The following is a 14,776-nucleotide window of genomic DNA, read 5'->3' on the forward strand; positions in this document are numbered from 1 at the left end:
CAAGACTAATCAGTGCATCGCACCACGCAACAAAACCTCTTGCTAATGGTGAATCTTGTATGAGGTATGTTTTTTTTGACTACGCATTGATTATTCATTCCTTTTGTGGATTTGAGATACGTTTACATATTTAATCATCATCCATTGTAGGATGTTCTCCTCCTCACCACCCTGCATTTCCCTCAAAATGAATCAAAATTCAATATTTCAGAATGTTTCAGTTGATTATGGGATAAAAGCAGCAGCTGCAAGAGAGCCTGTATTTGCATTTTAAACATACTTTACTGCTGCAAGCATTTGTGCTGTTTTGCTTTTTGGAATAAGGAGACAGTGGGTTACATTTGCATTTTCTTATCACAGCCAAATTTAATTACAACATGCACTCTGCCCTGATGTTTACTTTTTCTTATTATAATGTATAAAGAGAATCTAGCATAATTTAACTCAGTTTCATGCTCACAAGAGCACTGTATTAGACTTTCTGCTAATGCTCTGTTGCACCAGTTATGATACTTCTTGCGGAAAACATTGCTTATCTGAGTGTGTATGTGTATTTGTACAGGCACTGTTTCTTTTTTCTTATACTGCAAGAACGTCCCTAATGGAGACACTGTGACAGCTATTAACCAATGAACAAAGTTAATAACAAACCTTTATCTGTTTGAAAAATATGAGGTTCTTGACAAAACTTTAAATCATTCCTTTTGTTTATTATTCAAACTCTTTTCATGATGATTTATCTGATATTTTTGATGTCCACTGATGTGAGTTGTGAGTTTTAATGCCAGTATTGTCAAGCTTTGGATAAAAGCGTCTGCCAAATGAGTAAAAATGTAAATGTAAAAATATTAGGCCATGCCCTTAGAAGAGTCTGATCAGAAAATTCAACTGCTTTTAAATCAGTTTTATCAAATTCCTCCACAGCCACATAAAAAAACCAAACAATGGTTTCATTTTTAATACCCTACACTACAGGATCCCAACCCTGGTTATCAAGTACCCCGTGCACATTTTAATGTTTTCCCTGCTCAAATACATCCACTTTAACTGATGTTAAAGTGTTAAATGTTAAATGGGCTGTTAATGAGCTGATTTGTTCAGTTAGGTGTGTTAGGCCAAGTAAAACAAAAATAGGTTGGAGTTCCAAACATGTGAGTTTGTATACTAAGTAATGTTGGTTCAGTGGTTTTGGCTTTGGGCTACTGATTCAAAAGCTGAGTTCCAATCACTCCACCACTAAACTGCCACTGTTAAGCTTTTGAACATGACCTTTACTCGTCATCTGCTCAGCTCAGTTATAAGTCTCTTTGGATAAAAGTATCTGCCAAATATGTAAATGTAAATGTAAAAATACTATGGAAAATCGCTATTTAATATAACATACATGAGAGCAGAGATCATGTGTAGAGCGAACAAATTCGTCTGCCACTGTGGGCAGCATCTTGAAAAGCAGACTCCCAGACAGGCTGAACCCCCAGGCTCTCAGACTCAATAACAAGCACCACCCACTACCACTTTCACCTACACTACCATCTTCCCCTCACACCAACACAATGAAAGTATAAAACATACCATTCACTTTACAGCATGTACTGGGATCAGACCAGGTCCACCTTAATATCCAATTAGCCTCTTTTGCACAATAACTCATGTAAATACCTTTATTCAATAGACTACCTTATGCAAATATGACCTAGAGCGACCCTTACTGTTTTGAACTTCCAGGGTTGGGGGTTTGAGTTCCGCCTCTGCCCTGCGTGTGTGGAGTTTGTATGTTATCCCGGTACTTTGGGGTTTCCTCTGGGTATTCCGGTTTCCTCCCCAGTCCAAAGACATGCGCTGTAGGCTGATTAGCATTTCCAAATTGTCCGTAGTGTGTGAATGGGTGTGTGAGTTTGTGTGCAATTGTGTCTTGCGATGGGTTGGCACCCTGTTCAGATTGTCCTATGACTTGTGCCCCGAGTAACCTGGGATAGGCTCCAGGATCCCCGCGACCCTGAGTAGAATAAACGGTACAGGTGGATGGACAGACGGCTGGATGGATGGATGGATGGATGGATGGATGGTTGGATGGATGGGATTAATTATGACCACTGTTATTTATATGAGTAGTTTTTACATTCAGATTTCTTCCTCTACATACTGTATACTGTCATCCTGCACTGCATCTCAACACTGTTGTTTTAATTTATTATTTCTTTTATAAATTGTTTTACATTTACTTTACTGTCTTTATTATTATTATTATTATTATTATTATTATTATTATTATTATTATTATTATTACTATTATTATTATTATTATTATTATTAGGGGTCAAGGTGGCTTAGTGGTTAGCAGATTTGCCTCACACCTACAGGGATGGGGGTTTGATTCCTGCCTCCACCCTGTGTGCACGGAGTTTGCATGTTCTCCCTGTACGGGGGTTTCCTCTGCGTACTCCGGTTTCCTCCCCCAGATCCAAAGACATGTGCTGTAGGCTGATTGTCCATAGAATGTGTGTGCGATTGTGCCCTGTGATGTGTTGGCACCCCATCCAGTGTGTCCCCAGTCCCCAGGGATAGGCTCCAGGCTCCCCATGACCCTGAGTAGGACAAGCAGTACAGAATATGGATGGATTATTATTATTATTATTCATTATTATTAACTTCTTCTTGTGTATATGTCAACATACATTCAATACATAGCATAATATATTTTCAAATTATTGAATCTTGAATCTAATATAGCAGTTATAAACTACTGATAATATAAAACAAAATGAACAAAATGCAAGAGTTAAGTAAAAAATACATAAGATTGCATTAAAACGTTAATTTGAATTGTCTGCTATAATTAGTAGAGCCAATGAATTCAGCGCGGTCTTCAGTTCAAGGCGTATTGATTGATCACGTGATGAAGGGGCGGGGCTAAACGCTTCGTCCGGATTCCTGAGCGCGAGCCGAATTTCCTGTCCACTCGGTGTGTAGAGCCGCGCGTGAAGCGGAGCTTTTCTCTTTCCTCCATAACCGGAGCTGCTCACAAACAAACAAACAAAGAAAAAGGTAAGTAATCGTAACCGGGTACGTTCCATAAATTTTCCCTATATCTAGTATACATTTCTTGTCCTGAGTCACGACACTTGGTTTTAATTATAGAGTCATTTTGCACCCATTTTTCCCCTCTCTTTATTCCCTCTCTTCTTTCTCTTCCATCCTCCTCCCCGTTCTGTACAGATGTTCCGAAGTCTTGCAGCTGTTGTTCTGCTGGCTGCAGTTTGCTGTCATGCACAGGTAAGTCATTTAAAATGCAAAATAATAATAATAATAATAGGAAGAAGAATTATTATTAAATGACAAAAACAGATGTTAAAACCATCTCCCATTTGAACTCAGTAAGAAGTCAGTAAGAGTCTCTGTGTGCTTTTTTTCAGCCCCTCTGTGTGAACCCTGAATTCTTTAGATTTAACCCTATTAATGCCAGTGCAGTGAGGAATTAACTCACTGTCTACTGTATACAGGGATACATCTGACATAATGAAACTGATCTATAGGCTAACCCATTAATTACAACCCTGCTCGTGGTTCTATTATTTTATTTTATTTTATTTATTTATGTATTACTTATTGGAGTTGTTCCAGTTTAGGTCTGAGAATAAATGGACAGTGAATGTGTTTGACTAGTTCACATGTGTGTGTCTTGAATATCAAAATTACATCTGTATATGTATTTATCTACATAAAATGCAGGTATAAATGCAATTATTCAACAGCACATTGAATTGGTTGGAGAGAAGGTGTTGATTCATTTTCTACAACAGCAGCTCTGACAATATTGGCAGCTGTAATACAAACCACAGGTTTATATCAATGCACTTTTATCGTTTCTATAGTAACAGATCACTCATAGGGACTTGTATGGACACTCCACGTAATCCAAACCTAATTATTAACAGTTCTTCTTCTACGTAATACTGACGCAATACCTAGGACAAAATGTTTAATTTTGCATTGTTTATTGCGAATAGATGTCAGACAATTGTAAAGTGTTTTACATGATCTCCATTTTATTCAGTGCAAGTGTTCTAACACTTAAAGTGCACCTATTATGGTTTTTCAGATATTACCTTTCATGTAGTGTGTTATAGAGCTGTTTGTGAATGTAAAAAGTCTGCAAAGTTTCAAAAATCAAAGTGCACGACACACTGAGTTTTTGACACCCAAAAGAAGGAAGTGATTCTGAACAGCTGAAACGAGTTGTTAGTAATTCCAGACTTACTTCCTGTACTAACCTACGTAGGTTTGTAACAAAAATCCCCGCCTCTGGTCTTCATCGGTTGCTCTTGAACAGACGGAGCTGAAACTCGTTATGGTAGTGGGCGTTTCGTTTTTGACAGATGCTGACAGTGATACACCAATCACAACAGACTGGGACATCTGACCAATCAGAGCAGAGTATGCTCTCTGAAAGGAGGAGTTTAGAATGAATCCTTTAGAACGGGTCATTTAACAAGTCGTTTTTGACACTGGGGAAAAAAGGTAATGCTGCAATTTAAATTATGAGCACGTTAAAGTGTTCTCTTTTTTTTTTATCTTGGATGCATGTAAATCTATTGTATGAGACCTTTAAAACAAAATTAGGCACGTTTCAAAACCATAATAGGTGCGCTTTTAACAAGTGGTTTTCTGGATTCCTAGAAAACAGATTGATTCAGTTGCAATTTATGTCACACTTTTAAGGTTCTCATTTGACTTATCCTTGTATAACTATTGTTTATATGCCTAATAAGTAATATTTCAAAACAAGCTTTTTGTCAGGAGATTTAACGTGAAGAGTTTATTTGACATTTATGGAAGGTGTCTCAGGGATCAACATTTTCTAACTCTCAGTTTAATTCAATTTGATTTATATAGCGCTTTTAACAATGCACATTGTCACAAAGCAGCATTACAGAAAGTCTGGATATAACATTTTTATTTAAGTTTATTCCTAATGAGCAAGTCAGAGGAGACAGGGCAAGGAACACAGGTTAGGATAACATTCATTAAGTTTTCCCCCATGGGAGAGTCTTCAGGACAGAGACTCTTTTTTTTTTTTTTTTTGTTAACGTGACATACCTTATTAAATGTACTATAGAACAAAATAGAGAGCTTGGGAACAAATGTTAATAGTTGCTATAATGTAAGAGATAACAGGAGCTAACTTGTTTCCCCATACATTCTACAACCTTAAAAGTTGCTATAAATAGTAATGTAGGACATGTCGTTCATTAATAAATGAAAACATAATAATTAGCAAATTGTTGTAGTTTAACCCTCCTGTTATGTTGGAAGAAAAGATTACATCCATTATGTTATGGGTCAAAATGACTTCCACAGTTTAAATACACACAAAAACAGCACTTATATAGCGCTTTTTTAACCTTAGCGGTTCTACAAAGTGCTTTACACTGGTCCTCATTCACCCATTCACCCATTCACCCATTCACACTCACACACCAATGGTAGCAGAGCTGCCATGCAAGGCGCTAAGTTGCCATCGGGAGTAACTTGGGGTTCAGTTTCTTGCCCAAGGACACTTTGGCATGTGGAGTCATGTGGGCCGGGAATCGAACCACCAACCCTACAATTAGTGGACAACCCGCTCTACCACCTGAACCACAGCCGCCACGTTAAAACAGTAAAACTTTATTATGGCTTGTCCGAGACAGGCCATAAGAAGAAATATTTGCATATAAGTTCCTGACCCTAAATTAGGAAAGTCAAAAAATTTCAAAGAGAAAAAGAGAGATTAACCAGTATTTCAGACATCCTGAATGTGGAAATGAGTCAGATTGTCCTATAACATATTAGGGGTGATAACAATAGCTGCACTTAATACTGTGCTGCATCATATTGCCCCTTTGTTGAATGTTTCCCTATAACAGCATGTTGCGTTTCATTTAAAACAGCTTTAATCTTGAATGTGTAAACACAGGAGGTCAGGAGGTCAGGTCTGAGACCCTGTTTAAACCTGCTTGCTTTAATGAGTTTTGTATCTGGATTGTATTCTGATAAGATGTTTACTGCAGGCATTTACATTCGGAGCCAAATTGGAAAATCCTGTCAAATCCTGTCTCCTCTCTCCATCACATGTAATATTCAAATCACCTCATAACAACATACAGCTATCTGTATACCTAGTTTCAAGCTGTTTTATGCAAAAGATGGTTGTGGAATCAAATTTCATGACAAAATGTTCTTTAAAATTGCCATCTCCATGCTCCACATGAGTTGTGGTATTGTACAGTATATTGCGAGGGGCTTTTAGGTTGTCACTGGGTATATCCTGGGTGCATTTACATGTGAATATTTAATTGAATAATCCCTAATTCGGATATAATCCTAATAGCCAGCATGCATGAAACGACCAGGTGCAAAGTGCTTCCCAGAAATCCATCTCTACAAGCCACATTGTCAAACACCCCCCCCCCCCCCCCCCGCCGTAATACATTACATCAAAACACACAGATCTAGTGTTGCTCAAATTGGCACCTTTAGAGGGCCGTAAAATCACAAGACCTGTGATGCTAAGAGTATAGCATTAGATCTTATAGATTTCTATAAGATGGCATCTTTTGCATAAAACAACTAATAATGAGGCACAGTGCTAAAATCTGATGATCAAAGGTTATGAGATGATTTGCATAGTGTGTCTAATGCAGCAGTCAGGATTTAAAATCTGGCTATCCAGAGACACATTTCACAAGTATAAATGGGGTCAAATCTTATTAGGACGCAACTCAGATACAAGACTCCGAGTGTAAACAGAGTGCTGGGGGTGTGTTTTTGATGCTGATGGTGATAAGGATGATGATAGCATTTGTGTGCTTGCATCTTTGTGCGTCTGTGTTGGGTAAACAGGGTAAGAGATAGACGGAAGTTAAAGATGACAAACCTGTGAGTGTAAAGCGTAGAAGGGAGGATTGATTGGGTTGTGTCTGATTATATCACTCAGGTGTAGCTTTTCAAACTGCAGAACAGAAACTAAGGAGAAAGATTCACACTCCAAACCTAGGTGTGGTTTAGATATAGAAGGAATGTGACTTAATCCTACGACTTAGGGGTTTTTTTTCTCTGCAGTATCTCCTGCCTTTTTTCTCCCTTAGTGCTGCTGGATTAAAACCTCATAATCTGTATAAATGTGTTTATTTTTTCTTATTTTTGTGCCTGTGAAAGTGGCATTTCATTCTGAAACATGCACTAAGTATATATAAAAAGCCATTTTGTAATGTACAGTCATAAGAATCAGATGTAAGTGGTATACCGTGTAAGATTAAGAGCATTTCAAGAGCTCATGGCTCAATCGACAGATTTCATGCATGAAATGCGAAGAATGGTGGACGGATTAGATTTAAAGGAATGTTTCAGTGCAATTTTTTTTTGTTCTCCTACCACATCTGTGGTACCACCATGTCAGCTCAGTGGTTAAGACATTGGGCTTCTGAGCAGACGGTCATGAGTTCAAAACTCCAGCACCGCCAAGCTGCCACTGTTGGGCCCTTGAGTAAAGCCCTTAACCCTCAACTCCTCAGATGTAGAAATGAGATAAATGTAATCGCTTTGTATAAGGCTGTCTGCCAAATGTAAATGCAATTTTTTGTGTGACTACACTGGATAAGAACTTGTGCTGAGAAAAGTAAGACATTGTCTCAAACGTGTCTAATCTTGAGACCTCAAAGAGGATACTGGAGATGTAACTGAATACAAATATGTTATTCAGAATGAACAGATAATGTGTACAAATACAGATACGAATATGAAGCACACTGGCTGATAGGTTCACATGTTCACAGGTTCTAGATTAGAGGCATCAGGACTGGGATCCTGCTGGATAATAGAGTTGTGTGAGGCTTTTACTTTCATGCAGACTTGGGTAAACGGTCAAAATAGGAAACTTTTGGGGGACAAACAAAGACCGCGTTCATTAATATGAACAGCAGCACTGCACGATGCATTTATAGTATTCTTAGTAACTGCCTGCTAGTTTGTTTTTAGAGCTAACTAAATTTGTTAGAACATATCATGGACAGGTATAAACAAAAGTCACATAATGTAGCTGAGGTTGAGGACCTGTCAGAGCCAGAATTCACGCATTGCTGGCATTTCTACATCTGGATTTTTTTTCAGTATTTTGCAAAAGAAACAACGAAAACTTCTTCTTATTTAGACCACACCCACTTCAAGTTTAAATCCAAATCCAGATAGAGTCATAGTCTTCTATTATCTCAGTCAGTCTGTAGAGGATTTTGTGGAGTTTTTTTTTGTGATTGTTGTGGCCAAAAACGCTTAAAATAAATTTTTTTCAGCCAAAATTTGCATTGCAATATGCAGTTTTTTGGTGCTTTTTTTGCAGAAAGCTACTTGGAATTGGTGAAATTACAATTGCAGGAAATTATTTTGCACAGTCTGTCACGTTGATGTGTGTTGGTAAATGAGAACTTTTAGCTGTACTCATGTTCGACGCACATGAATTGAAGTGGCTTTGACTGAATGCGTGTTGCCATGATGTCACATGACACATCTTGGCCCAAATCTGAAGAAAATCTGCGATAAATTTGAAGTTTGCTTGATTTTGCGTTAATTTTGCCAATTGCACAATCACAAAATCCTGGAGGTACTGGTGTTGAAATACTTGTCTGTAGTAATTGCACATATGCTACAGATGCAGTTAAAACCTCATCTTTAATGGAAATTCTGTAGTTAAGGCTCACATACACACTTTAGGTTTCCTAGAGTTCTTAGTGGCGTGTTCTCTCCGCTCCACCTTGGCCAGTACACCATTAGTTCCTATCTCCCTAAGATTCTAAGGAATGATAAGTTGCTTACATGCTCTGAAAGGGTGTCGGCCCAAATTAAAGAGCATTGCTTTCCCTTGTGTGAGCTTAAATGCCCTACAGTATTTCCACACACACATCAGTATTGGGAAAGACCAGTCAGTATTGAGCGTGACCAGTCAGTATTGAGCATGACCAGTCAGTATTGAGCATGACCAGTCAGTATTGAGAGAGACCAGTCAGTATTGAGCGTGACCAGTCAGTATTGAGAGAGACCAGTCAGTATTGGGAATAAACAGTTAGTATTGGGAACAAACAGTCAGTATTGGGAAAGATCAGACAGAATTTGGAAGAACCAGTCAGTATTGGGAAAGACAGAAATCCATGACAAATGGGTTTGTGTACTAACTTTGTTGGTTGTCCACATCACTGTACTGTGTAGGTCTATGGTGTGTTTTTGTGTGTTTGTGAATATCCATCATATAATCTTGTTTGTGAGCTTACATGTAGCTGGCATTGATTAAAAACTGAACACCATTCCAGGAACAATATTCTGATGGTTGGTGAGTCACACAGATTAAGCAGAGACAACAAAAGCACACAGTGTTACAATATTTAGACAAATAAAATAAAAGTTAATCTAAAAATGAAATGTAGACAGATTTCTCATTACCCCAAGAGCAGTCAAATAGTCAAGAGATATTCGGAGTCCAACATCTGTTGCTTCGGTTCCTTTAGAGATTTTAGTCTACTGTTAATAGCAAGTAATGAAAGTCTGTATCACCCAGAATCATTTTGTAGACTATACGAGACGCTTCAGTTGAATAAAATTGTGTAAAACTGTCGCTCGCATAATGCATAATGAATAATGGCTAAATTTGACATCAGGTGAATGCAGTCCATTGTAGTGAATCTTACAATATGACATCTGCTGGTGTCCTAGGTAAAGGATTGTTGTGTTTGCCAAAACAAAAAACAGCTGAAATCTTTTAATAACTTTTTCTTACTCTTGCTGAACAATAAACGAGTAGAATAGATGGCATCTGTTCTTTGCACCAATCATAGGGATGATGGAAGGACAGGAATATAGTAAGACATATATTTTAAGACGGCACAGTACAGTGTATGTTCATTTTTGTGACTTTTTCAGAGCTTTTACAAATGTAACCTAGTATATACTGTATAATATGTATATAACTGTCTAGTACGTGTATAAAAAAGACATTTTTACACTTATCCAAACCTCAGTAAACACAAATACATGTTTGTTTTTTTTTATATACCTTTAGTTCCAGAGGGGAAAAAAAACCCAAAACATATCTTGTATGAAAAGTAGAGCTGCAATAACTAATCCATAAAATCGATAATAATCGATTATGAAAATTGTTGTCAACGTATGTCATTATCGATTAGTGGGTCTGCGCCCGGGACGAGGTGCGTACAGACCAAAGTTGTGTCTCAAATGACGTACTATGCATTTACACTATGCACTGTGTACTCTACTGTCTAGTATATGAATTTTAGAAAGGTAATATCGTTTCAAATGGAATATTAGGGGTTTTTTTTACTAACCGGAAGTATAAGCCATTTCCCAGTCGATGGCACATGACGTCAAATGCACATGGTGTCCAGGTTCAGCGTCTTGCCCAAGGACACTTCGGCAACTGCTAGCTTTAGCAGATACCCAGAGTCACCGACAATGACTTTCTTCAGTTTATTGTTCATGTCAATGTTACCTTTTATTCCCAACATGACCTTAGTCACCATCAGACGGAGGAGTAATAGTCAAGCAACTGAAGAAAAAGGTGTGCGACCTCCAAGTCCTCTAAGGCAGGGGGCATTTTATATTAAATGCCACAAAGAAAATGAAACTTTACAGCAGGGGAGCTTGTGTAGGACGGACACACAACAGTGATGCACGAGCACAAATTATGTTTATATCCAAAATGCTCCACTGTGTGCAAGGGCTTGGGGAAACTGGTACAAGTTGCTTAAAAGATTTAGTTTAATTCAAGTTTATTGTCATTATATGTTGTATTTGTGTGATACAGTGCAAATTCTGTAGTTTATTATAATGGAAGTGATCTATTTGTAAACTCCTCACTCACAATGTAGACGCGGTGATAAGTAAGATCTGCAATGTCAAATTAAATGTTACGATCAAAGTAAACATAAGTAAAACAATATATATAAAGGCAGTGAGTCATAGAAACCATAAGGTGTAGTGTAAGGGAGATTTTATTATTCATTTAGGACTGTAGTTTAATTATCAGTGCTTTTTTGTGCATCCATAAAATATAAATGCTTATATAATGTAAACTATATATAAACTTATACTTGTAAACTTGTAAAGTTTTAGTCTGAAGTTTATTTTTGTAACACTCAGTTTGTGGATTTTATATTTTAAAAATCATGAAAAAAATGGTACTGAAAGTTCGGTCGATTAATCGATTAGGGAAAATAATCATTAGATGCAGCCCTAATGAAAAGCACTATCTATCTCGTCCTGGCAAGGTTACTCTCATTTGTTTCTGGTTTTCCTACATAGGACATTTTGTTTGTCAGGATAATTCACACATGCACACACAGAGAGAGGGAGGGAGACAGAGGGGGGGGGGAGAGAGAAGAACACTGTGAGAGGAAAATGTGTATGCATGTCAGGTTTTTTTTACTAGGATGTCATTGCATGACATGGAGTGAAGCTAATACAATTGTGTTATTCAATTTCACTCTGAGAGAGAGAGAGAGATTCTGTGTGTGTGTGTGTGTGAGAGAGAGAGAACGAGAGAGAGAGAGAGAACGAGAGAGAGAGAGAGAGAGAAATACTCATCTATTCCACACTTACTCATGCCCCTACCAAAAATAGTGTTTTCCACAGAGTGTGAGAGCTGAAGAGACAGACATAAGGAGAAGCGAGAGACATAAGACATGAGGGATACAAGTGCTACAGAAACAGGAAGAAGTTAGGTGACTGAATGGAGCAATGGATGAGAGAAAAGAATAGGAAGTATAGAGTGAGAAATGAGAAATATACAGTGAAATACTGTAGGTAAGAGGTAGATGTGGAGATTAGAGAGAGAGAGAGAGAGAGAGAGGAAACTAGGCTCACCCTGAGGTCAGTGTGCTCTGATTTTGCTCAGGTTCAGCTCTCATGATGAATAATGATCTGCTGTGTTCAGGGTGTATGAGCTCCTAGGACACTCTCTGACAATTAACCTTAGTCTGGAGGCATGAGGGGCATCACACTCGCTCATACAAATATGAATTGGAGCAATATTCCCTGTGAGCCTTCTGAGACATTTTAACCCGGTTTACACCTGCTATTGTAATGCATCTTGAGTAGCACGATTAGATCAACACCCACATAGAAATGCTGGTAAATCCACCCAAGACACATTAAAATTTAATTAAGCAAACCACTTCCGGAGGCCTGAGACACATTTTAGACAGATGTTTGATAAGTTCAAATATATATTTGTCCCATCGAGCCACTTTAAACAAACAAACAACCAAAAACTCTCTCAATACATTACATCATAACACCCAAGGTCCATGACTGTCAAAATTGCCACCTTTAAATAACTTTAAAAATGCCTTACAAATATTGACTAACCATATTTTGATCTACATAGAACAACTGGAATAAAAACCAAAACAGGAAGTTCATTGTCAAGTGTCATGATTCGATTCACACATCCATATTTCATCTGGATAACTAGTGACACATTTGATCACATGTGTGAGTACTGTATATCTGGTTAATATTTTATTTCATAGTGTATATATGGCATAAATGGTCATAAGGATATGCTTATACAGTAATATACAATATCAACATGACAGTATATGTTGCTGTATTTATACATGATAAACATGTTAATATATTTATATTTGTATTAATATTTTAGCTTAATTCATGTATTTTGAAGGTATATATTAATGCTTTATAGCAACATACCTGTAGTAGCCATTACAAAGTTTATTATTATTATTATTATTAGTAGTAGTAGTAGTAGTAGTAATAGTACTGTTGTTATTTATTTATTTATTTATTCATTTATTTATTTAGGAAAAAAGGATAGTCAAAACTTGGAAAAGATGAACACGGTACATAAATAAAGAAAGCTTTTAATGCTTTTTATTTGATGACAACGGCTCTTGTGTTTCAGTTGTTTTGGCTACGTTTACATGCAACCAAATAATCCGATAGTAATGACTTAAATAATGACAGTAACTGAAAAGCCTTCATGTAAACTCCTTTATCGATCTGATTGAGCTCTATCTGAACGAAGTTACAATCGGACTGGATGGGGTGGTTTATTCCTTTTCTAATCCGATCGAAAGGAAAAAAAATGACCATGTAAACGCTTGAATCCTATTGATTTCTCAATCTGATTCAAAAATACCTTGTGCAGTGCAATGGCGCGTATGCTCACGTCTTACGTCTTAAATATGGCATCGGGTGGAAATATCTGGTCGGCGGAGGAGACAAAATATTTGTTGAACATACTAAAAGACAAAAAGATTGTCGAGAGACTGGACGGAAGAAAAGTTTGTTATAACGATCTCTTCAACGAAGTGTTTGAGGTAATGCATTTGGAGGATTCAGTCGGTCAGTAGAACAAATTAAAGTGAGTAAGATTTGGGGGGAAAAAAACATTGCTGACATATGTTTATATATATCAACAAAGCAAAAAATATCCTATTAGGTCATTTGGTGTCACGTCCATGGCTTTCTTTCTCCGCTATTGTATGGTTGGCATGACGACAGGCGCTGTGCGCTTGCGCAGAAGCTTTGTTCGGAATACATATAATGCACATATAAACGAATATTTGAATTGAATTGCAGTGTTTAGGGTACTGTACATATATCTGTACATAGATCTACAATCGGATTGAATTCATTCGGACTGACGAAAACCATGTAAACATGGTCAGTGTGACTGAGAAGCAGTTTATTTTTACAATCACGTTCTGCTTTTGCATGTGCTCGTTTGTTTGTTTTTTAAATAATAATGAAATTTTATATTCATGCATTATTACTATTTCAGTACATATTGTAATATGAATCGTAAATATGGTGCTTGAAGGACATTTCCACAATGGTTTTTAAAGCAGTGTTGAGGAAGATGCTCTGGTGGGGTAAAGAGTGCGTTCCCTCAGGCTGTCTGCTCTCGAGGCAGGTGGACAGGGTTCAGGTCAGACTGGAGGAGATGATGCCCCCTGTTAAAGGACACTGCCTATAAAGTGCTCACTTAGAGGGGAGCAGAGTGCTCATAAGAGTGTTCATAAGTGAGAAATTAAGACATTTGCTGTGTCCCAGGTGCTTGACTATTAAATTGTTGCACACTTGAATACTATAGATCTGCATAGTGTGGGCTTGCAGGAAGGTTGTAGAATGCCATGTAGACTTGGAAAACGGGCGTTTGGGACAGGGCCTTTGATGGACTCGGTCAGCTAGTTGATTTTGATTTTAGGATGCTGCCGAGATAGTGAGAGCTGTACACATGGTTCAGTTCTGCCTCTGTAGTGTTGTAGTTTCAGCCTTTATTAAAAACCCAAGGCCTTTTTAAGACTCTTTTTGTTCTGAAAAGAAACTTGAGCATTTGGCCTGAGAGAATTAATCAGAATATTTTTTTTATCTGGTCTTGCTCATACATGTTCTCATGGCAACCTTAAAAAAATTGTTCAAGAGTAGGGAAGAAGAAAATGGTATGAGAAAAAGGAATAGATTAGCAGAAATTAGACTCTGAGGAATAAACAGAGAACATTTTATATTCAGTGCAATGTCTGAATGATTCAGGGCTGTTTGGATTGTTTGTGTCCTGAGCTTTTAAAGCTTTTGATGTAGAAAGTGTAGTGAAGAAAACTATAGTTATTCTATCTGTCTGTCTGTCTGTCTCTCTATCTATCTGTCTGTCCTTCTATCTCTGTATCTATCTGTCTGTCTATCTATCTGTCTGTCTGTCTGTCTGTCTATC

At 37.5% G+C, this 14,776-nt stretch overlaps 1 protein-coding gene across 2 annotated transcripts in view; it reads left to right on the forward strand.

Moving 5' to 3' along the window:
- Positions 1-2,934: 2,934 nt before the first annotated feature.
- The window catches only part of fstl1b (follistatin-like 1b), a 66,307-nt gene continuing 54,465 nt past the window's right edge, over positions 2,935-14,776 (forward strand). For both annotated transcript variants that reach the window (XM_053626614.1, XM_053626615.1), the window contains exons 1-2: positions 2,935-3,045; positions 3,217-3,273. In XM_053626614.1, the coding sequence (XP_053482589.1) occupies positions 3,217-3,273 (57 nt within the window). In that variant the 5' untranslated portion in view covers positions 2,935-3,045. The remainder of the gene's footprint in view (positions 3,046-3,216; positions 3,274-14,776) is intronic.

This window comes from Ictalurus furcatus, chromosome 6 (genome assembly GCF_023375685.1).
Source record: "Ictalurus furcatus strain D&B chromosome 6, Billie_1.0, whole genome shotgun sequence".
NCBI classification, from domain to species: Eukaryota; Metazoa; Chordata; class Actinopteri; order Siluriformes; family Ictaluridae; genus Ictalurus; species Ictalurus furcatus.